Source organism: Tetrao urogallus (genome assembly GCF_951394365.1).
Source record: "Tetrao urogallus genome assembly, chromosome: 2".
In the NCBI taxonomy this organism is placed as follows: domain Eukaryota; kingdom Metazoa; phylum Chordata; class Aves; order Galliformes; family Phasianidae; genus Tetrao; species Tetrao urogallus.
In genome coordinates this window covers 43,680,189-43,705,089 of record NC_136814.1, presented here as the reverse complement: position 1 = coordinate 43,705,089, position 24,901 = coordinate 43,680,189, and the positions used below count along the sequence as shown (strand labels likewise).

At 35.1% G+C, this 24,901-nt stretch overlaps 1 protein-coding gene across 1 annotated transcript in view; it reads left to right on the top strand.

Annotated features, from left to right (window-relative positions):
- Window positions 1-24,901, top strand: part of PACRG (parkin coregulated) — a gene marked incomplete at both ends in the record, with an annotated part of 185,671 nt that overhangs the window by 29,902 nt on the left and 130,868 nt on the right. The window contains one exon of the mRNA XM_079549973.1: window positions 6,771-6,905. Coding sequence (XP_079406099.1) covers window positions 6,771-6,905 — 135 coding nt within the window. The remainder of the gene's footprint in view (window positions 1-6,770; window positions 6,906-24,901) is intronic.

The following is a 24,901-nucleotide window of genomic DNA, read 5'->3' as shown; positions in this document are numbered from 1 at the left end:
TCCAAGTCTTCAAAATTACTAATGTTAGTAATAATAATTAGTATTATATTTATTAGAGAGAGATGTAGATATGTCACACACAAAAACAACTGCAATAACACATTTTTCTGCTGTGTTGGTAGGTAACTGTATGCTGGTTAATATGACAGGTTTCTGTGTGTGATACAAGTATCAAACTATTGAAGGTACATGTTGTGCTTGCTGACTCTGAAAAAGAAAACTCTGCAGCTCATGACTTTTCAACCTAGTTTTTTCTCCCTGAATGTGAGTTGTTATTAAGCAGTGTTGTGCAGCTGTCTTGTTGGACAAGTTAAAAAGCTTTGTCATGCTATATGGATGAGGACCCTCCCACTGGGGATTCTAGTAAAGCTTTGCATGCCAACAAAGCACTGTATCATGCTAGGTATGTTATTTGATCTTTATTCTTCCCAACCTGAGAATTTTTTCATTACATCGTGCAATTTATTTGACTTAATGTATCACGCATTTCACTTGAAGTTTATATTAAGATTTGACTCTTTTCAGTAACATCCTCATAGGTAAATTTAGGAAGTGTGATATAGATGAGCGAAGGTTTTTGAGCTGGATGTGGTCTTGTTCAACGTCATCAGTGAACTGGATGAAGGGATAGAATGCATCCTCAGCAAGTCTTCTGATGATACAAAGCTGAGAAGAGTGACTGACATACCAGAAGGTTGTGCTGCTATTCAGCAAGACCTGGACAGACTGGAGAGCTGAGAGAAGGACTTTTTGAGGTTCAGTAAAGACAAGTGTTGAGTCCTGTATGTGGGGAGGAATAACTGCCTTTATCAGTACAGGTTAGGGGAACCTGCTTTATCAGGGGAATCAGATTAGATGATCTCCAGATGATCTTTCCAACGCCCATGATTCTGTAGATTCTGTGATTTGTTGAGTGGCCACATGAATTCTGATCCCTGTAGCTTCAAAAAATAAGTATTATAAATTAATTTTGTGTGAATAAAAACTACAAGAAGATCAGATTCAATTCAAGCCTTCCCATAAGGCTCCCGTAGTCAACTGACTAAGAGCTGGATTATTTTTTTTCATTCTTCCCATTGTCATCTAAATGCATTAAACTGGATTAATCAAAGGTGTTTTAACTATTAAATTTGATTATGATATTTTTTTTTTTTAAATATATGAATGATTATATAAAATCAGCAAGATCTCAATCTATTCTACTTTTGAGAAGTACATCTTTTTATTTTTCACACAGCTCTTTAACAATTATCAACTACTGCTTGGAGTACTACGACTTACATCTGCGTAGACAGATGAGAAACTGTGTCCAATTAATTTTTGATGGTCAGTATAAATTCAGCACCATTCCTTGAAGAAGCAGTCAACCATTTCTTTCTGTCATACTTGATGCTGCTCCCTCCTTCCCTTGTGCTATCCAAATTTTTCACATAACTTCCCAGTAAACAACTAATACTTAACAAATCAACCTAACAGAAGAAAATTTAGAAAAATGTAAAAACGTCTTTGTTTCTGAGATGGCCCTCTGAATACTCAAGCAAAATCTTGTGGTTTTTAATGGAAGCAGTGGATTGAGATAGCATCCAATGAAGTGCTTGATTTACAGCAAGACATCTCAGTTTCTTAGTGTGCCATCACTGATGTCTAAGAATGCAACCAAAATGGCTTAAAATGCCCAAGAGTCAATGAAAAAAATGATATTTTTCACTTTTTTTGTTTAATGGCTTGTAGTTTTTATCTTGTTGTATAGTTCAGTAGCACTACAATAAATTAGTTTTGCAATTATCAAATTGTTTAACTTCTCTTTGGCATTTAATGAACCTCAGCAGCTGTTTATTGCTTCATATACTTTGCCATCATGCCTTTAATTAACTGGAACTCTAGTCTTAGTCTTTCTAACTACGTTGCAATGAAATATTTTTATTAGGTTGATGAAGGTACTATTTGTTACTGCTTTTTCCAATAAACTGAATACTTCCAGAATGTTTTAGGGCTTTTTTACTCACTGATGGAAGGTTAAGCTAATTATGAAAAGTATACAATATGTTTTTGTATATTTTACTTAGAAACATAAAATTGCATAGAACCCACATTTGGAAGGGTCCTCTGAAGAGCATCTTGTCCAACTTTTTGTTAAATGCTAAGACTCCTTGTCAAGCTAATTCTTTAGATTTTCAGAGGTATTCCACCACATCTGGGCAATGTACTCCAATGATTTTTTTCCTCAGAATTACCTTTAAAGCTACTTGCACCTGTTGCCTCTTTTCCTGTGTAAGAGAATACCGTCATTTCACTAACTGCCTTTTAGGAATTGGAAGGCTGTGATTAGACCTACCTTAAGCCTTATCTAGCTAGGCTGAACACACTCAGTTTTTTGAACCTTCTGTCACAACCTGTAGACCTCTAATCATGTTCATGGTCAGTTGGAAGATACACACGCTTTTGTCGTTAACTGAGAGGACCAAAACTGTAGCCAGCATTCTAACTGTGTAAGCAATTCTTAAGGATAGTGGAAGTGCTTGATCTGCTGATGGTACTGCTACAAATGCAGTAAAGGGTTTAGATTGCCTTCATTGCTCTGGAAGTACAACTAACTCAGTGTGAATTCCCAGGTGTTTCTCAGCAAAGTTACACTCTAACTGACCTCCTACCCAATCAGCTTGCACTGCTGTTTGGGATTATGTATCTCATACAAGATATATTTCTGCAACTCTTATTCCTTGTCATTGAGGGTCTCTCTCTTTGTGGTTACTATTTCTTCTGGTGTACAGTCTTATGTCTCTTCAAACATAAGTTCTTCTCCCAGTCTTATGGCATCTGCAAAGTTGATAAGTGAGCATTTAGTCCTATCATTCAGATTCTTTATAAATAAATTCAGATTATACTCAACACCCAACCCATAGGAAATCCATTTTTTTGACCAGCTGCTCATAAGCCAGTAAAAGTCATCTTCTGAAAGTTAAAAGCTTAACATTTCTGTAAGATTTTGAAAAGCATGATACATGCAAGCAGCATGGTAAGAAGATTATTTTTGTCTGTCATCAGGATCAATAGAAATGTATCCCTTTGATTTCTGTATTTTTCCTTAAGTTTATAGGGAAATTGTTGCAGCTTGGAAGGTCCTAATTGAGATACACATAACAAAATGTTAAATCTGCATGAGGAAAAGAGATGTTAGGAATTGTCAGATACATGTTGGAAAATATTTTTCAACAATAATCTATTGCAATAAATGTGTCTTTTCTATGAAAAGCAAAAGAGACATAGAGTTGAAGAAATTGACTGATCTGAAGGTTATGCAAATGTTTCTCCCTGTGTTTACTGTGATCCAGATTTTAATTGTTTCTCTTTTATTTCTTCTTAGAGCTACTGATCCAAATTCATGATCAAAATGTCTGTACTGTGATTATCTACAAATAGAGAAGAAAAGGAAGTCTCATCTCCAGATTCTATAAATAAAAATAAATATATGAAATAAATGCAGATAAATTGGGAATTATAAAAAAGTAAATTATATGCCTTTATTTTTCCTCAAGCAAACCTAATTAAATATTTTCATAAGCGATCTAAAAAAAAAAATAGGATTATATAATGAAATCTACAGTTGATTCTATACTTGGAGTAGTTATTAAAATAGATTAAGGTTAGAGTGTCACAAAGATGGAAGTAGAAACCTTTCAGAACTGGTGTGGCAGAATCAGAATTAAATATAATAGTATAAAATACAGGGTAATGCACTTAAAAGTAATGATAATAAATTATGTTATTAACATAGTGCTCATCTACAGTGAAAGATGGTTGCTGTTGTTAATCAAAGGGTAACTATGAGTTGCCAGCCTATTGTGACTGTGAGAGACTAAGTATAATGCTAGGAGGTCTACCAGAAAAACTATTTGTGTTGTGTGAAAAGGTACTACCAACTGTGTTTCTCATCACTGATGCTGTGGATTTGGTAAGCTTGAATATATTTCTTTTTTATCAGCTTTTCCAGTTACATCTTGAACGCACAGAAACTTCAAGAAGTCTCACCACTGAATTTGTGCAAGGAGTTCCATAAATCCATGAGTTGCTGCATGAATACATAATCGGTTTTCTTTGTTCCAAATTTTTCACTTAATGGCTTGTTTTCATGTTCTGTACTTTTAGTGAGGGAAACAATGGAAAATCAGTCCCTATTCATTCTCTCTGTGAAGCAGTGATTTGCTTTTATTTCTCCTTAGTAATCATTTCCCTGACATTATATTTATGTAAAAGTCATTCTGTAACTTCAGTCATTGTTCTTCTCTGAAACTCTTTTAAATGTACCACATATTTTTGTTTGGTTGGTTTGGCTTTTTTCAGTTGGCAGATCAGAGTAGGCATACTACTTAAAATGTGATTTCTAACTATTGAAATAAGGATAACATATGATAGCATTTCAGCAGTAAAAATGTCTTGACAATTTTTTAAACACATTTTATAGGTCAGAAATATTAGAGGAATAATAAAGGATATATTTATATTATATATAAATATATATAAATATATAATATATAATTTTTGATTACCAAGATCTTTTTATTCCTCTAGTTTCTTTGTTTCCAAACGAACAATATGAAGAAATTGGATCAGAAAATTTGCAGAAGTGCAGTAGATAAAAGTTCATACCAAAACTACTAAAATTAATTAGGAAGAATAATTTTTGTCTTCAGAGAAGATGTAGTTTGGGCTTGCTTTTTCTACCTATAATGATGATAGTCTGCCAAAAATAATTAAGATTGTAGCTCATGTAAGCAAGACAATGTGTTCTTTATCAATAACATAAGTTAAATTTTAATTAGAACGGTGACTCCTAATACTTTATGGAAACACGTCTTAAAGAACATGTGAAGATCACACCAATATTGAAAAATACATGGAAGGAGCATTAAAAAAATCTAAAGAAAAGTGAAAGCACCTATCCTGATGGCACAGTACAAATTGTGCCTCTACAGAACAACAAGAGTAGATTTATTCACATCAGTTTGAAGAGCTTTTCTCAGAGTGTTATGCTCTACTGTTGCAGGTGTGTTTACTAAGCAGTATTACAGTATGCATGTAAAATCTATTTTCACTAGGCATGGTCTATCAGTGATAGCGCTATGCAGCAGTCTGTCACAGTTTAGAAGCCCTAGTTTAAACAGTTTGCACTAAAGTACAGTATATGCCTATCACTGGTCGATCACACTGTGTCAGTCTTCTGAGTAGTAAAAAATGGTAAAATATGTTGAAAGAAAAAAATTGCAAGGTCAAGTTTTGATCTTGGTTGCCACAGTTAAATTACAGAATAACGCAAGTGAAGCAAAGAATGTTACATGCTTGTGTTCTATTCACTGAAACACTGACTGTACTGCTAGAAACTAATATCAAGGTCATTGAAGATGGAGAAACATATAATGAGACAATTAGAACAATACAATATGCTGGATATGAGTTATGATCCTTGAAGCTCTTGCCTTTTTTTGAAAATGACACTTTTTATATTATAAAAGGCACCAAGTCACAGTGGCATTTTTGAAGAAAGAGATATGGAGAGAATTGTATGCAGTCTTTATCTCAGACATTGCTATAAAATATATTTAAAAAAAAATATACGGACAAGAATTTCTCAGGGAGTAATTGTCAAGGGCATTTGAGATTACTTTAACTCTCTTAGTTTCTTTGAGATTAGCTTTGTTAATTAGTTTAAACAGTAGATTTCTTCTAAGTATTTGAAATTCTGTTATCTTTGTGCTGGTTTTCAGTTACTGTTGCTACTAAGTTTGGCTGAGAAAAAAGTTCCTTTGTGAACATTTTAGAATTGGACTATCATTCAGGTACTCAGGCTACATGATACACTGACTAGACATAGCTAAGGAACCAAGTGGAGCTGAATCAGATATTCTTCTAAAGCAACAAAGGCAGAGTGGAGTGATTTAGGAGTAGACTCTTCCACTTCTTCTAGGCTTCAACCATTGATCATAGAATCCTAGAATCCTTAGAGTTGAAAATGACCTCTGAAGGCCACCTAGTCCAGCTCCTCTGCAATGAACAGGGATATCCACAGATAGATCAAATCCCTGAAATCCCCAGGGACAAGGCATCAACCACAACACTAGGTAACTTGATCCAGTGCCTCACCATCCTCACTGTAAAAGATTTTTTCCTTATATCTAACCTAAATCTCCCCTCTGACCTTGAAACCATTTTCACTTGTGCTATCACCACAGACCCTGATAAAGAGTCTGTCTCTATTTCCTGTAGCTCCCCTTTAGATACTGAAAGGCCAATACTAAGGGGCTGGAAATCATACGAAAGCCATATGCAGAAGAACTGAGGAAAGGATCTAGTGAAGTAGGTCAAAGAAAGACAATGGTAAGACAAGACAGCTGTATTAGATAGAAACCAAGCCAAATGACTTCTATAAAGAAACAATTCAAAGAAAATTTCTCAAGGACAAATGCTTGATTTTACAAGAACTTGCACTTTATTATGTAAATGTATTTTTGATGGTTTTGTCTTAAAAATGCTGCAGGAACTGAGGTGGCCACAAAGAAATACAAAGTTTTTATGAGACTGAATATGAGAATGAAATATTGGTAAACAAACAAAAAGGAACAGATAGTGAAACTTGTAGAGACAATTGCAAGCTAGTTTGGGAGATCAGTGAGGTTTTTTATTTCTTTCTGTGTTCAGTCATATAAGCTTTTCCTGAATATATTTCATTCCATTATCATGGAATTATAGCAGAATTTGTTTCTTTCTGTTTTAAGGTACGGGGGCCCCCACTTGCAGGAGCATTTAAAGAGAGACCAACAAAGCCTACAGCATTTCGCAAGTTTTATGAACGAGGAGACTTCCCCATTGCTGTTGAGCATGATACGAAAGGGAACAGAATAGCATGGAAGGTAAGTCATAACATGCCTTTGATAGCCACCTGAGCTTGTTGAAGTGACATCTCTAATTGTCAAAAAAAGGTTGTCTTGGAAGTAAACAAACCAAAGTAGTTTCTTAGAAAATGGAAAGTGGTGGGGAAGCTGTTAAAAAAAGGCTCTTGATTCAGCTGTCTACCTTGGCTAACAATTAAATTATATGCTGCAAAAAGCAAGATGACAGAGTTGCTTTGCCTTAGAGAATTGCCTCCTTCCCAATTCATCTCTCTTTTTATGAGGACCTGGCAATGCAGCCTATTTCAGGCAGTCCATCAAATGATGGAAGTGGTTGGTTTCGCTGAGCAGCAGCCATTTATCTACCCCAAATTTCACCTTCCTGCAGGACACTTCCAAATAGAAGCTTTAATTACCTAAATGGATAGGTCAAGATTGCCTGCTCCCTGAAAATGCAGAGCAGAATACAAACGAAGGCAGATTCTCATTCCACAGCTGTACTCTCAGTCTACAGCATATGTCAGACAGCGTAATCGCTGTCATACGTGCCCCTGTTAGAGGCTGACCTCCACTGCTGAAACCATTACAGCTACGACATTTCTCTGACAAAAGGTTAATTGGCTTCAAAATAAATGTATTGCCTAATGACTCCATTCTAATGCGGCTGTGTTTCTCTCTAAAAGGCTTGGTGATGTTATTTGTAAAACTTGCCAATCTTCTAAGTAACCACTGCAGACTTTTAAATTTAATTTTAAAAATGAATGCTGATCTTTAACCTGCTCCTACTATTTAATTATTTTTGTTATCATGAATTATTCTTTTTTGTGGTGTTTATTGTACTAGAATAAGATTTCACTGAAAGCAATGTTAGTTACGGAAAATAACATGGTACACATGAAAATAATAAAACAGATTTATAGAATATTTAAAGTTTTTAATGTAGAGAAAATGATATAGAATTTACCTGCATGGCTTTGTTAATTCAACAAAATGGGAGAAATTTTGCAATCTCATAACTGATTCTGCTGCTAATGATGTCAATAGGATTTGACCTATGCTGTAGTAAGTGTCACTGTATAATTTGTTAGTAACTATGATTTAAGAAAGCTTTTTTGTGCATTTAAGTATAGAATAGGCATTTGTACTGTGAGAAAGTACTGTTAGCAGTAACAATGCTAAATTAGCACAAGGATCCATTAATAGTTCTTGCAACTAATCCCTAGTCAGAATGAGATTCCATTGCAACGATTCTTTAGACAACTGTAATCATCATCATTAATCCAGACTTTTCTGGATTAAAATTCACAGGTTTACAGTTTAAGTTTGCATTTCAATCTTTCATCACCCAGTAAGAGTCAATGATTATTTGCAAACATATGCAATAATCTGTAGAATTCAGTTGTGGTTTTTTTTTCATGAGACATTATAATTTCTAATTTCTCAAAATTGGATGGAGAGATACATTTAACCTAATTTTAACTGCTATTTGGTGTACATACTTCCATTATAAGGATTAACACTCCACTTGATGATGCTACTGGCTACTTAATTGACTTCTTGCTAACTAACTTTCTACTTTTACTAAAGCTGAACATCTAAAATAACTGTTTGTTCCCTGTATCTGACAGTTTGAATTGTTTGAAGATATACTTACTACCTTAAGACAATCACAATATAGAATCTCTGGTGGACAACCCAGCAGGATTTTTTCGTATTGCAATTTGTCATCTTATCACTCCAGTTTCTTCCTAATACACACCTACCATAGTAATACACTGTCATGTAGCTAGTGAGACCTAGGACTCTTATGTCATGAAACAGTTACCTTTGGTATTGCTGTTCATCCTCTCTGTCAAAACACATTATCACTCCTTCAGTATACATCCAAGAAGACAGTGTAGTAGTGCACTGTTCCATTCTTTTATTATCAACATGGCAGGACCCAAACTTATTTCCCTTATTCCAATCCACTTGATTTATTCATGGATCAATCTAGACTGAGTTTTGTGGCAGGCACTCAAGAAAACAATACTGAGAAAGTAGAATTACTTGAGGCTGTTGTTTAATTTGGCACACAACCATCATTGATTATTGTGCATCTTAAGAAGATGTAGAAGGCAAATAAGAGTTTTCTAGCTCAAACTTTAGGTTGCATAGCTTTTGAAGTCCTGCATGCTTCTGCTAGGGGCTGAGAATATTGTTCATCATCAGTTACTATTTTAAGATGCAGATAAAGTAAATGTCTGTATTTTTTTACTTGCTTTAAGGATATGAAAATAATCAAAATAGCTAACATACATCTAATGGCTCATTTTCTCTCGTTCATCATATTTATTTGTAAAATTGATTAAATCATTTTAGAAATATATTTTACTCTATACTGCTTAAATTCATAAAGAAAAAAACCATTTTACTAATATGTCTAGGACAATGCTTTAAAATATCTTGTCTAAATTATATTTGTAAGTTAAATTGTTCTAGGGAAAGGATAAAAGAAAGAAATGGTAACTGTTATTTTAATCCTGAAATCACAGCATGGTATTATTGTTTTATTCTGATGTGGGTTTTTTGTTGTTTTTTTGTTATGTTTTTTTTTCTTTATTTATTTATATGCTATTTATATCATGGTTCATTTGACTCTTGTTAGCTTGGATATCCAGTGGTGCATGAGAAAAAATGCAAGAGGGTCTCAGAAACATGATTTATTCTGACAAAGGAAAATACTACAGGATGTTTTTCCTTCCTTAATTACATGCAGTGGTTTGGTTTTTTTTATTGGCTTTTGGTAGTTACTGAAACAAAATAAAATGGCCATAATTATCAGACATTACATAAATTTTTGAAAACTCTTCAATATTTGCTATATTGTAACTCTGTAGAAGAGTCATTTTTCGGGAGAACAAGATATAAATTTTAAGTTCTAAACTATTTGAGAATACCTACATGTGTTGATTCTCTGATTCTGAAATAATAATTCTTATTTCCAAAATGGACAAAAGTTAGAAAGAAGCATTTTTACTGCAAATTAATTGTAAATTTTGACAAGATTAAACTTTGCCTGCCATTACAGTGTTTACATAAGATCCTTTTCTTAAAATAAGAACCAAAGCAAATTAGATTCAAGTTACAAGGTTATTGTAGCAAGATCTGGTTTCCATGTGACTTTTCAACCTAAGTGTTCAGGCTTAGAAATTCATACTGGCATCCTGGCTGATAAGTTGCCAAATTACACTACATAATTTCTACATTCAGCTCTTTTATTATTATTACAAGTCCAAATAAGCCTGTTTTGACTCAATTGAAGGAAAAAGATGAATGGATAAAATATGATTACAACATAATCTCAGTAAATTATGATAACAAGTTCAGGAAATTAAATCTGTCTTTAGGGAATATCACCTCAAGAAAGAAAGAAAAAGAATTTTAAACATTCTGATAATTTTGAATTTAAATGATCTGTTGTTAAAAGCTGTAATTGAGTATATTTCCATAAGAAGACATGACTGTTTTGGTGTTCTTAATCTTCATTTTCAGAAATGGAGAAAAATTGTCTTTTCATCTTTATCAAAAGGTGAATATGAAGAATGTTTTGTGAATTATGTTGGTGAAAATTCACCATCTCATAATTCACCAGTATATTTTCTGATTTTTAATATAATTTAAATAAAAGAATTCATAGAAAATGAATCAAGACATTCATCTCACTCAGGAAGTCTACTGGCAGTCAGTGAATTTCTTTGCTAAATTCACACACACTCAGTAAAATGTTTGAACATCTAATTTAAATTATTTGATTTCATGATCCCAATGTGGTCATTACATACATCTGTAGTATCTTACAATTGATGCAAATACGTAGTACTCATACTTTTGGATAAAGCAATAACTTTTGAGAGCTATATACAAACTTCTTAAGTTGAACAACTCAACTTATGTTCAAGATTCTTTCCAAATTTGAGGCATTTGATTTTGTCCAGTAACAAAGAGTGGATAATAATTGCATGGTTTGAAAATGTGTCTCTGATGTGGATCAAATATAAAAGTTCAGAATATAAATCGCTGTTAATTTAGAATTAGATGGTAGTGTAAAGTATTTTTTTTAAACGAAGAATGTGCTGGAATGTTTATCTCATAAATCTTCTGACTACTTCTTTAGGATCCATAAGTTCTCTTTTAACTTATATATGTCACAATTTTCTTTAAACAAATGTAGTAATATATTCTTTTGCACAATTTCATACTGAGCTATGAATTATAAAAGCTCACTGCTCCGTCCTTGGAAAGGACTTCCATTTTAAAATATAATGAGTTAAAGAAGGTCAGAATGCAATTAAACCTTAGACTAAGGAAGTTGATAATCCAACAAAGTATTTCTGAATTTTTCAGAATGTGTTTGAAATGCAGTCTTTCTGTATCTTTGAGAAAGTCATCAGAATGTTTGAAAAATCACTTGTTTTGGGAATAGAGCTAATCATGAAAGATATTTCTCTGTGGAAGAAAAAAGCCACTGTCCTTCCAAATAATTTTAGCTATTTCAAAGAGAATCAATTTCAAAACTACAAAATTCTTCATGAAGCTAAAATGTCAAAATGAATATTATTTGTCTCCTTTCTGGTTTTGTTTTTTTGTTTTGTTCCTGTTTTTGTTTTTGTTTTCCAGTGTAGCTGTAGCTATTTTCATTGAGGATGTGAATTTCATCATTATAATTTTTCTTCATCCTCTTTCGTACATAGTTTGTTTTTCAGAGACTTTTGTAAGCTTTGACACCGAAATGACTTCTTGGTGATAGAAACTAGATACAGGGACAGAAGACTGTTCTCTTGCCATTAATGTCGTGTATTTGCGTGAGACATCTGATTTTTTTCTTGTGCAGACTACTGAAGGTTGTTTCTGGGAAAAGGGACCACAAGCAATCTAAACGTGCCACAGAACTGTAATTTTTGTTAGCACCTCGCATCCCTAATTTGGTTTCATCTGTCTGTTGTATGTTAGCCTAGAAAATTCTGAGTTGCTGTGATTAAACTGGCACCTGTACCCAGTGACTAGAAAAATCTTCTCCTTTCTAGCGACCCGTAAAATAGCTGCTATGGGGTTTGTGTGTTTGTTTTGTTTTTGTGAAGTTTAATCATTTTTGATTGAGGGGTAAGTTTTAAACAAGAGGTAATATAGTTTACTGCAGCAACCACTATATTTGAAAGAGATAAGGTGCACAGTTCCTAAGCAATATTCCTCAGTATTTTTTATTTCTGTAGTGTTTATTTTCAATTAATGCACATGAAAAAACACTTAATGTATGTTGTTTCATTTATAGACTTTAAGTAGCCTTAGGAAGACTTCCCAAAATTTAAATCTAATAAAAGTTAGCGTTTTCATTTACCTTACAGAGTAATCCCATTAATATTTTTGTCATTTATTGAAGTGAGATATGATTCCAGGAGTTAGAGGATTTAGTAGCTTATTCCCATCAGAAAGGAGAGGTCCAGTTTTTCTGCATTTCTTCTTCTCTCCGTTCCTAAACCATGCATGATACTGGCACTGATACTAATCTGAAATCTCTGTGAGTAAATTCTTCTCACTAACTCACAGAAGAATTGGGTATGTTTTTTTCAATTAATAATGTCTTCACAGTCCTGTGAACTTTCAGTACAAAAGAGTCCATAATGTTAAAGCCACGTGTTGATGAAGGAGAGAAAAACATCAGTAAGAATGGAAGAGAGATGAAGCATCTTAAAACTATTTTTCTTTCAATATGGAAGTGGTACTTCAGATATCTCAGATAAGAGAACTATATGGCTATGACAAATGTTTTCCTTTTGAATTTATTTTCAAATGTATATTTATATATTGCCTTCTGTTCTTTGCTAAACTCTTTAATACCTTGTTAATAACAAATGTCATATTGAAGAAAACATTTAAATCCATCAAAAAGGTTGTCACGCAGAATAAAGGTTTTTGCAGATTGTATACAAAAGAAGGACAGCCATATGTTGCAATTAGCCACAATTACAGCACAGATTGATGCTAGTATTCTATTATATTTCATGTCTTCACGAATGTTGTAGGACATAGTTCAGTGTTTTCTTCTATACTTCTATTTATTCTCTGAGGACTCCTCTTTTTTTTTTTTTTAATCATTTCAGTGATCTTGTTTACGTCTATCCCAATACAATTGTGTTGATATAACAGAAAATTACAGTGTGAATTTAAGTGAGAGCAATTCAAAGCAGGAATTTCTTAATCCAGAAATAATATGTAATATTATGCGTGGATGAATAGGGAGCTATTCTTGAGGCTCCGGGAGAAAAAGAGAATCTACCACCTGTGGAAAGAGGGACAGGCCACTCAGAACGAATACAAGGAAGTCGTTAGGATGTGTAGAGGTGAAATCAGAAAGGCAAAAGCCCAGCTTGAATTTAACCTAGCCGCTGGGGTGAAAAGGAATAAGAAACTCTTTTATAAATACATTAACAGTAAGAGGAGGACAAAGGAGAATATCCACTCTTTGCTGGATGAGGCTGGGAATGTGACCACTGAGGATAAGGAAAAGGCAGAGGTTCTGAATGCCTTCTTTACGTCTGTCTTTAAAAGTCAGACCAGTTATCCTCAGGATACTCCTTTCTCTGACCTGGTAATCTCGGCTGGGGAGCACACTAACCCCCCTGTGATTCTGAAAGAAACAGTCAGAGACCTACTGCTCCAACTGGACTGTCACAAGTCGATGGGGCCAGATGAGATCCACCCAAGAGTGCTGAGGGAACTGGCGGAGGTGATAGCCGAGCCGCTTTCCACCATCTGTCAGCGCTCCTTGTTGACTGGTGAGGTCCCAGAAGACTGGAGGCTTGCCAATGTGACTCCCATTTACAAGAAAGGTCGTAAGGAGGATCCGGGGAACTACAGGCCTGTCAGCCTGACCTCGGTGCCAGGGAAGGTTATGGAGCAGATTGTCTTGAGGGAGATCATGCGGCATGTGCGGGATGACCGGGGGATCAGGCCTAGCCAGCATGGGTTCATGAAGGGCAGGTCCTGTTTGACCAACCTGATCTCCTTCTATGATCTAGTGACCCATCTGGTGGATGAGGGAAAGGCTGTTGATGTGGTCTACCTAGACTTCAGCAAAGCCTTTGACACTGTCTCCCACAGCATTCTCCTGCAGAAGCTGGCAGTCAGAGGCTTGGATGGGTACACTCTTGGCTGGGTGAGGAGCTGGCTGGAGGGCCAGGCACAGAGAGTGGTGGTGAATGGAGTCAAATCCAGCTGGCGACCGGTCATGAGCGGTGTTCGCCAGGGGTCGGTGCTGGGGCCTGTCCTCTTCAATATCTTTATTGATGACCTCGATGAGGGCATCGAGTGCACCCTCAGTACATTCGCAGATGACACCAAATTGGCTGGAAGTGTGGATCTGCCTGGGGGTAGCGAGGCCCTACAGAGGGATCTGGACAGGCTGGAGAGCTGGGCTGAAGCCAATGGGATGAGTTTCAACAAGGCCAAATGCCGGGTCCTGCACTTCGGCTACAACAACCCCAGGCGACGCTACAGGCTTGGGGCGGTGTGGCTGGAGGACTGCGTAGAGGAAACGGACCTGGGGGTATTGATTGATGCTCGGCTGAACATGAGCCGACAGTGTGCCCAGGTGGCCAAGAAGGCCAATGGCATCCTGGCTTGCATCAGAAACAGTGTTGCAAGCAGGAGCAGAGAGGTGATTGTTCCCTTATACTCAGCACTAGTGAGGCCGCACCTCGAGTACTGTGTCCAGTTTTGGGCCCCTCAGTGCAAGAAAGATATTGAGGCCCTGGAACGTGTTCAAAGGAGGGCAACAAAGCTGGTGAGGGGTCTGGAACACAGGCCATATGAGGAGAGGCTGAAGGAGCTGGGAATGTTCAGCCTGGAGAAGAGGAGGCTCAGGGGAGACCTCATTGCTCTCTATAACTTCCTGAAGGGAGGTTGTAGTGAGCTGGGGGTCGGCCTCTTCTCTCGTGTCATTAGTGATAGGACCAGAGGGAATGGCTTCAAGCTACGGCATGGGAGATTCAGGCTGGACATGAGGAAGTATTACTTTTCAGAAAGGGTGGTCAGGCACTGGAATGGACTGCCCAGGGAGGTGGTGGAGTCACCGAGCCTGGGGGTGTTCAAGGAAAGGCTGGATGTTGTGCTGAGGGACATGGTTTAGTGGGAGCTATTGGGAATAGGTGAACGGTTGGACTGGATGATCTCTTAGGTCTTTTCCAACCTTGGTGATTCTATGATTCTATGATTCTATAATTTAGATTAGAAATGTAAGTTGATATAAATAAATGGTCTTGGAGAAACAAATTCTATAAATGCCACTCTGGGGGGGGGGGGGGGGGGGGGGGAGGGAAGATGCAATAGCTTTAAAGTGAAGAAATAGTTTAGAAAATAATCAGAAAAAATAAGTAGTATAGAACCTGATTGTCTGAGGTGTACATAGTTACAAGAAAGAATTACTCCTTTAGAACCCAAAATGCAGCAACACTGTGTTGCATCACATCTTGAATCTGAAATTATTTGTACTCTCTCACTATGATTTACTGAAGCAACTACAATCATGAGGTGATTGTGTGTGTTTAGACAAATCTCATTCCTAATTCTTTGTGACTGTTTTATTAGTGCCCAACTGATTACTATCTGTTTTCTTTACTGATGTGCATGCAACTTTTTCTTAGACATTGTTAAAAACTGTAATCACAGTTCTATTCTTCTGGTTTCCTTTTTTAAAAAAAAACTCTAAATGATACTAAAATTGACACGTCCTAATATCCGTGATCTGATTCTCCTTTAAAAGAAAATTCTTTTAAATCTCTTAAGCGATATCATGTAAGTTATAAATTATACCCCTCTGTGCCCTGAAATTATACAAAAGAGCACTAGAGTAAATACTATCTCTTTTCTATGGATTAAAACATATTCCAACTGATCTGTTAAAATGGGGTCCTTATTGCCATAGCTAAATAATATCCATTCTTTTTTCCATTTTTCTCCCTACGATACTAAAACTTTTCTTACTGATCTGTTAGTTTTTTCAACCTTGATGATTCTCAGAGCAATCCATTTGTGAACAGCAATCTGATTGCTGAATGCTTTGCAGAAAAGTTCTGGTTGTACTTTTGGTAGGATCAACTTAAATCTTTATCTTGCATCTAAGAAGTTTTACTTAGTATCCGATTATGTTTATATGTAATAGTGTTACTTTGTTTATATTTAATAGGTGAAAAAGAAGTGGTATTAGTGATGCAAAATGAATCTTATCAAAATAATGTTTCAAAAGACTCCACCAAATCAGTTTTTATGAAATCTCATAAAAGTGAATGTAGCTATTTCAGTACTTATCAATGTTCTCATTGCTTGCTTTTAGTTTATACATTTAAGATAATATTTTCTGTAAAATGCTGTATTAGTAAAAGGCTACTCAGTGCCTTCTTTTCCTCATAACAGTTGTGGATCATAGAATTCTGATTATTACTATGAGGTTTATTTGTTTTTTTTTGTTGTTTTTTTTTTTTACTGTTTTCTAGTCTTTTCCACTCCTTTCTTAATTATATTTGAAAAATCTATTGAAAAGTATTTTCTCAATATTCAGATAAAGATAAATAAAATCCATATTTACTGGAAAAATGAGATGTTCATTTGTTTAACGGAAGAATCTTTTCAAGGAAAAAATATTAACGTTCTCTTAGATATGAATCAGATTTCCTTTGTTTCAAGAACATCAATGCTGAATTTGGATGCTAGCATTCAGCCGAAATCTAAAGCAGGACTTGCAAAAAGCAGTGACAATTCACCTGATTCTTGTAGTAGAGAGCTGCCACATTTCAATTATTAATTCCTCTGTGGCTAATTAGTAGTTGCATCTTATAGTGGAATTTTAGAAAACAGTAATACTGTGGCAGTTAATTTACTGTTCCTTTTCCCCCACATACACAATTAAAGCCAACCCTTTATTTGATGTAAATTGCCGTCTCTTGAAAGTATATGGGATGAAAACCCAGCCATGTATCAGAAATAACTTTAATTTAAATTTGCTAAATGACCTCTGAAAGCTAGATGAAAGATTTTTCTGCTGAATGGGCTGGTGCTCCCTGCCTGTATAATTTATGTGAGAAATTAGTGCGAATGGTTTGCTTTTATGGAGCAGTGCTGCTTGTTGCAAGCCTGCAGAAACAATTTTCCCCCAAGCCTCCATCTGTTCTTCAAACCAGGGCATATGCCATCTCATCGAGCTTGAAAGTCAACTGATTTATACCTTCTGAAAAGTGCATAGATTGAAAAGAAAGGTCGACTTCTTCTATGTGACAATGATTTGCTAGGCACTTGGATAAAGACAATTCACATTACTGTGGACCCAAGAGGACACAAGTGATGTAAGCTTCAAAAATTGGTAGATGGGCACATTGGACAAAAACAAGTTGTTCCTCCTCCATGAGTTAAACAGCTATCTCTGTGTTCTAAAAGATCACAACTTTTTAGAAGGTAGATAGGTAATATAGCCATGAAATCTTGTTATGATGTGTTTCAGACTGAATAATATTTTCCTAACTACAAAGTTTTCCATGTGGAAGTAACAGAACTTGTTCCACTTTAAACTGCAAGCAGAAACATGTGTCTTAAAAACTGCTTGTTGTTATTTGTCAGAAAGTTCTGTTCAGTACCACAAACACAGCTTTGATGAATTTTGTATGTCTACGCTGAAGGTGAATTTGGAACCCTGTCCAAATTAATGGATGATATCTTTTTTTGTCCATTCATTGTCAGCCTTCCTCCTTTTACCTAAATATTAGAGTTCTGTGGCGAGTGACAAAACAAATTGAATTGACAAAATAAAAATCAATATGTTTTTGATGTTTTCATTTATGCTCTTGAAATACTGTGACTTTTCTACTTTGAGGCTCATAGTCTGAATAGCATTAAGTACTTTTTCTTATTGGGTCTGGTTTTTTTTTTTGTTTGTTTTTTTGTTTTTTATATTTTTCAGATAAAAATTGGAATATATCTTATATTTAATATAAGGAAGATTATATAGAAATTGAGCATTCAGAGCCTTTTAATGTTAAAATTTGAGGGCAGATTTTGCCTTGTAAAACATAGAGACTTATTATATAAAGTCCATGTAAGATGCAGTAAAGAATCATTCATTACAGGCATGAGCTTGTTGAGACATCTTTAGCATCCCTAAGAAAAAATAACAAAGTCTCTGTAGCTACCCGCAATTGTCTGTTGTTATGTAGGTACGAATGTCCTGACTCACACAGGCAAGTATACTTTTTGAACATTACGTAACTCAATAGAGAAAAGCAAAGAAGGACAGATTAATGAGACCACTGCTACGAATTATGTCTATTGTACAAATGAACCTCTAACACTTCAGTCAGTATCCAGCTTAATGGAAGTAAAATTCATATAATGTGTATGCTATTGACTGACTAAAGATGAAAATGTGGGGTTATTAAACTGTTTAAATTGAATACAATTTATAAACATTTCACTGTGTTGAATATGTGTTAAATGTAGTTATAATATGGCTTTATGAAATGCTACACCGTAAAATGTGTGATATTTAAGAAAACTTCACACTACATGTCTTGTACAAATTAGTAGGAAAAAGTTAACTGAAATATATTTTAAATACATACTTTACCAATGGCTCTATTTTAGAATTGTATTATAGTTGATGCCTACACACAACAGTTTTGTGATAATGTTATCATATTTTGTTACCTTTCAATTATTTCCTTTTTGTCCATTATATTGTGTACATGGAGTAAATATCTGTCTCCATCATTTTTGTTGTCCTATACTGTTTCCAAAGCATAAACTAATTAATTGTTATTTCACTGTCATTTTCAGTAGCCTCCTGTGATCCTTTCACATCAAATTCATGTTCACATCTACTACTCTGCAGAATTCTTATTTGGGATCTAAACTGCTCTAAATCCTCACATTTAATTCTGCTCATTAGTAGTATTTACTTGTCTTTAAATAGTAAATTGTATTTATTTGTCTGTAAGTGAAGTTACTCATGAGGACAGCTCTACAGGAATTGGCTTAAGCTTTCTATTTAAATAAAATATATTTTTAATTGTTATATATGTGTCTTTGAATAGAAATCATTCAGATTAAGATTCCAAATAACTTCCTTAACTAGTAAGCTCTAAATTTTAATGTTTTAAACTTCCTCTTAATTTGAAACTTCTTAACTACTCTGTTGAATAAAGTAACTATCCAATGTTGCATGAAAAAAATTCTCTTCCTTCTAAGATTTAAGCATGTAGGTAATACTTTGTAATCAACCTAGTCTGAAGCCATGGTTTGGCTGATAATGTGTAGCAGTAGTGTTAGTGAGATGGTGTACTTAAATCTAAGATGAGAAAAAGTTATTTACACTTTTTTGTTCTCTTATAATTATGTAACTTTCATAAAAACTGCCCTAGTGTTGTTGCATCTATAAGAAATAAATTGCCAATACCTTTGGAACACAACCTATTTAAATGTGTCTGATAAATATTCTATTGAGGCAGTTGATTTGCCCTTTTTTTATTTAATGGAAATTTCTTTTACCTTTGAAGTCAGAGCCTGTATGTACATTTCAATTAGCAGTATGTCTGTGTAACAGTAGCTGTAACATGAGGTAGGTTACAACCAAAATAGTTTTAAATATTTAAATTAGATGGTTCCCCTTGGCTTTCAGCTTTTGCACATTAATGCTCTGGAAACAGGTAATTTGGCGAATTATAAATGCTGTAGTACTAAGTGACAGAATCTGTGGGTTTTACTAGTTTTTTGTTTTCCCTATGACTTGCTTCAATATCAGACCAAATAATATGTTTTAATTTGATTTTAAAGGAATTAATAGCTAAATTGTCTCTGTAAAATGAAACAATTTAAGTGCTGCAGGATATTCTAGAAGTTTCATCAGAGATAAAAACCCAAATAAAACCAACTGGCACATCAAACAAAAATAAATAATTTATATCTCATATTGGAACTGATTTTCTGTGTTTTAAAATAAATATTATGTTCACATGTTCAGGAAAATGTGTGTTTAATTAAAGACTCATTACAAAAAGATGGACAAGTAATACCTAGAAGATCACAAGTAAGGATCTTTAAAGAGATAAGAATATTGAATGAAAATTTCCTCAGGCTACAAAGAAGCAAAACAAAGAGTATTGCTTACAGCTTAATCTAAACTTCTGTCTAAATACCTATTCCTTTAGGAATGTGGGCTGTGTCATAGTTCGGCTCTAAAAAGGGACATGTTAAAGAAAAAATTGAGGGTTTGTCTTTATTGCTTTTCATTGGCTTCTAGGTAGATTATACTCTTTTATATCTTTCACCTTTCCCAATTAATTTTTCTTCCTCTTCATATGCTTATCTAAAGACAAATTTAAATTAAAGCATGTAAAATGCAGATGTTAAATATTTTTTGAACAAAAATATTGGGTTTTTTCCTATTTAATACATCTGATATCTTCCTGCTCCACTGTCAACTGTATAAATGCATGAGTTAGAAGATTTCATGGTCACTATGATGTCTAAGCTGCCACCAATCTACATGCCATACATATGTAGTCAAGTTGTATGAATGAGAGTGAGATTCTTTCAGTTTAACCCTTTTCAGTGTTGTTCTAGCTGTCAAATGACAAACATTTACAGCTGCTATTTTCATTTTTAACTTCTTGCTGACATCTCTACATTTCATGTTTTTCTAAAATACTTGTTTTTGAAAGCATGTACATAACTTTCAAAGTTTTAGGTAGAATTCCAGCTTTCTTATCTGTTTATAAATATAAATAGCAGTTGATTTGAAAAGTGATAGTGTCTTTGTGTCAGCTGGAACAGAATTGTTTTCTTCACAGTGTCTGGTATGATGCTACATTTTGGTTTTAGGAAAAAACCAATGTTGATAACACACTGATGTTTGAAGTCATTGCTCAGCAGTGTTGTCCAGAGCCAAGGCCATTCCGGTTTCTCATCTCATACTAAAGTAGGGTTGGGAGGGGACAGAATCAGGACATGTGACTTAAACTGGCCAAAGGATTATTCCATACCATATGACATCATGTGGAAGGAGTTTTGAAGGGGGTGGGAGTTTCTGTCTCTCTCTCTCCCTCTCTTTCTCTCTCTACTGCTGCATGGGGCGCTAGATGCACATTGCTTGGGGGATGGTCAGAAATTACTTTTCCATCACTTCTTATACACACACACACACGTAATATTATCCTTCTATCTATCAACCCATGAGTTCTATTGTTGTTTTTTTTTTCCCCAATTCTCACCCAAATCCCACTGGGAAAGAGAAGGGCTGAGTAAATGACTGTAGGGTACTCAGCCCCAGCCAGGATAAACCACAACAGTCTTTTGGATGCCCAGTGTGGGCCCTAAAGAGTTGAGATAATAGCAGATCTGTCTGGAACGTGTTAACACAATGTTGTGGCTATTTGATAATTGCTAGTTCTCTAATGATTGCTAATGTTTTCCCTATGGAGCTTTTTGAGAGTCTTCTTGTTGAACTATGTCGTACAGTACCTTGCTTGCTGTTTATTTTCCTTGCTGTGTTTGTCATTGCTAGGCACTGGATTAAGGTTCATATTTTGTTAACTAGGTGGCTTTGGCTCATGTTATGATAAAATTGATGTGATAGAATAGATAGAAACTGATGTGATGTGTGTATTCAGCATTGCAGTTATCTCTAAGTTTTGAAAACCATATTGCTGATATCATTAGCAATTATACTCTTTGCTTTGTCTCCTCTGGGAGACAGGCTATGGAGGAGTCATGGAAGGATATTTTCCAGCAGTTCGTCAGCCTCCCTTTCTCTTCCACATTTACATCTTTTCCTAGAGTAGTTACAGTAGCTCTTGAGAATTTTGAGTACCAGGAGATGTTCAAATCAACATTCTCCTATTGGTATGTGTCGCAAATGTGTTCCAGGTTAAGATCATTTAAGAATATCACCCAGAGATCTGCTCTGAGGCAGGGACTGTGGGATCATATGGGCAGATGATGCAGAGAGTGGTGGGCACCCCCAGTAGTTTAGAATTTCACTTTTGCAGTTGTTCAACTGCAAAATCCTGAAAAACTAGTAGAATATTTGGAGAAGATCAGTTGCCCTGGCAATTTTAGAGGGGCACTAATCACTTCAGAGTGCTGGGGCCTGGCCCGTGCCTACCGAGCTCTATTCAATACCATCCCAGCTGAAACTAAGACCAATAGTTTAAGCTCGGATCTATTGCATTTGTTCACCAAAATGTAGTTGCAATTTTACCAATTCTGGCATTTTTTTGTGGATTTGCCCTTTTTTTTTTTTAATATTTTTTCTTTTCTAAAGTATAGAAGTTCAAAATTAGGGAAATAATTGATTTTGGTGCTAAAACTGTGCCATATCCATTGTTTTCCGAGGATCCTGAATTACTAACCTATGCTGGTATCACAGAGTCACACAGAGTGGTTGAGGCTGGAAGGGATGTCTAGAGATAATCCAGTCCAACCTCCACGCTCAGGCAGAATCTGCTATTGCTCGTTATTCAAACTGCTTTTGGAGATCTCCAGGGAAGGAGATTCTGCAGTCTCTCTGGACAGCCTGTTCCTGTACTCTGTCACTATCACAGTCAAAGTTTTTCCTCATGTTCAGACAGAACTTCCTGTGTTTTGTTTTGTGACAGTTGCCTTTTGACATTCTGTTTTTGTCCGAAGAAGTGTTCTGAGGGTCAGAAGACGGTGATTGTACACTTAATGAATCATAAATGCTTATAAACCCATGAATACTTATAAACCTGTAAGAACCTGTATCACCTATGATGGTCCAACTTCATGATTCTTATCTTGCCCTTGGACCCTTAAAAAGACCATGCTTTGCCTTGTGCTTTAATAACAGCTCTGGAGACTTGCTGCTCTTATTCCAAGGCTGATGGGCTGGAGACCCAGTGTAAAGCCTGTGACTGTGACAAAAACATTCTTTGATACCAGCTTGGATTTAGTTAAATTTCAGATGAATTTCAATTTCCTTTGAGCTATCACAACGTGCTTCTGAGATGTGAAAGACAATGTGCATTTTTAGTTGATCTTAGCAAGATTTTTTTGCTCAATATATTCACAGTTCATATACTTGCAGGGAAAAGAAAAAAAAAAAAAACATTAACCAGGTGAAAACAATAAAAACTGCAGTGTATTTTATGTTTGTGACAAAGTCCAACCTTCTCATGCAGCAGTTTGTGTGGAAACATGAACAGCCATCATTTGGTACAAAATGTCATAGTGTACAAAGGTTTGGAATTTAGGCTGTCACAGATATTGTGAGCATTTTACACCTTTGAAAATTAGAATACACTTGTCTGTGTAAAATTCCTACCCGCGTACAGTTCTGAGTAGTTGATTCACTCTGAGCTCAAGTACTACTTCACAATTTTGAGATTTAGATGAAGATTTCTAGTTTAAGCTAAACACATTATATACTTTTTTAAAAAACAACTGCATTTATTTTTTGTTTCTGATGAGTTATGTTTCATTATATGTTATGATGCTCATCTGAAGAGGTGAGAAAAATAGCTGGAATAAAACCATTTGATAGCATTACTAAAATTGTCCTATTCTTTCTTGACAAACTATAAACAACTTACAGTCATCATAACTCCCTCCCAAAAGAATTATTTTTGGTAGTTAAAGATTATCTGATAAGGAAAAAATTCAGTCCTTATTGAATTTAAGCATGGATTTTTAATCGTTTTTAAACTTGAACTTATTCAAATCATTAATTTACAAATGATACTAGAAATATATAACAAAATATTCACAATTTATTTATCATTAGCTGGATTGATACGTTTCTGTGAGATAATCAAAGGCAATAAAATTTTATCAGTCTAGTTACAATAGGTGTCACTACACTATATGTAACAAAAAATGTGAAAGAATGAAGTGAATGTAACTTCCTACTCACACAGCATTTTAATAAACAGCTCTTTCCATCAGTCTGTCAGAGATCTCTTGTCTACAGACATTTCTGACTGCAGACAACAATGTAATATTCATGCTTCTTGTGTAAAGAGTTGCAGTTAATTAGGACAATAAATCAGTTTGCTCTCAAGGGCATAGAAAGACAAACTTTTATGGATTTACCACCTCAGAAGGTGATTTAAACTATCTGAATGACTTTGCATAAAGTTGATTTGGAATACTTACATAATGCATTAGTTAAATGCAGCTGGTAACTTTCAGGTAAGAAGTAATGATGATCACTAACAGCAGGAGCACCAGCCCCACACCTTTTTGCTAAGTAATTTGTTCACTGATGCCCTGAAAATCCTAGATCATTCATCTAGTTTTCAGAAGTATCATTACCTAATGCAGCAATATCACCTAATATGATGTCTGCTGGATTAAAATAATCCTCCAAAAGGTGGTTTAATTTTTAGGTATACACCAAAGGTGATTCACACTGCCAGTTTCTAGTTGTTATTGGGTTGTCAGATTAACGTTGAAACGTAGCAAATGCACACTGCGATTCCCAGAATTGTGCTGTTCCTCTTTTATCAAACAGGCATACCTGAGAATGTAGAAGTGAGTTCTGCCTAGCAGCAAACTGTTTTCTCTGCTTTAATTATTAATTCTATACCTCTGCATACTTCCTCACAAAGAGGTGGCTGTTTACACTGCTCTTCTGTAAAGAAGTCAAAACTATTCCCGCAGGGCAAAATACGAGCCAATTAGAATGGTTAATCTAATTTTCCTATGAAATTTCTTCACCTCTATGGTGGTATAATATGCTAAATCTCTAAAATAATATTTATATAAAACCTACTGCTTTTTGTTTTAAGAGGGATTTAAAAGGTAGCTGAGTCTGATCTGATTTATCTGAAATAAGTGACCTTATATGGAAGAGATTTGATTCAGATCTTTCACATCCTACCTAAAAAACAATTTTCACTAACCCAAGTAGAAGCTACCATGGCCTGTCTAAAACCTACCAGGGCATATCATACAACTGTATTGAATTCTTTACAGCC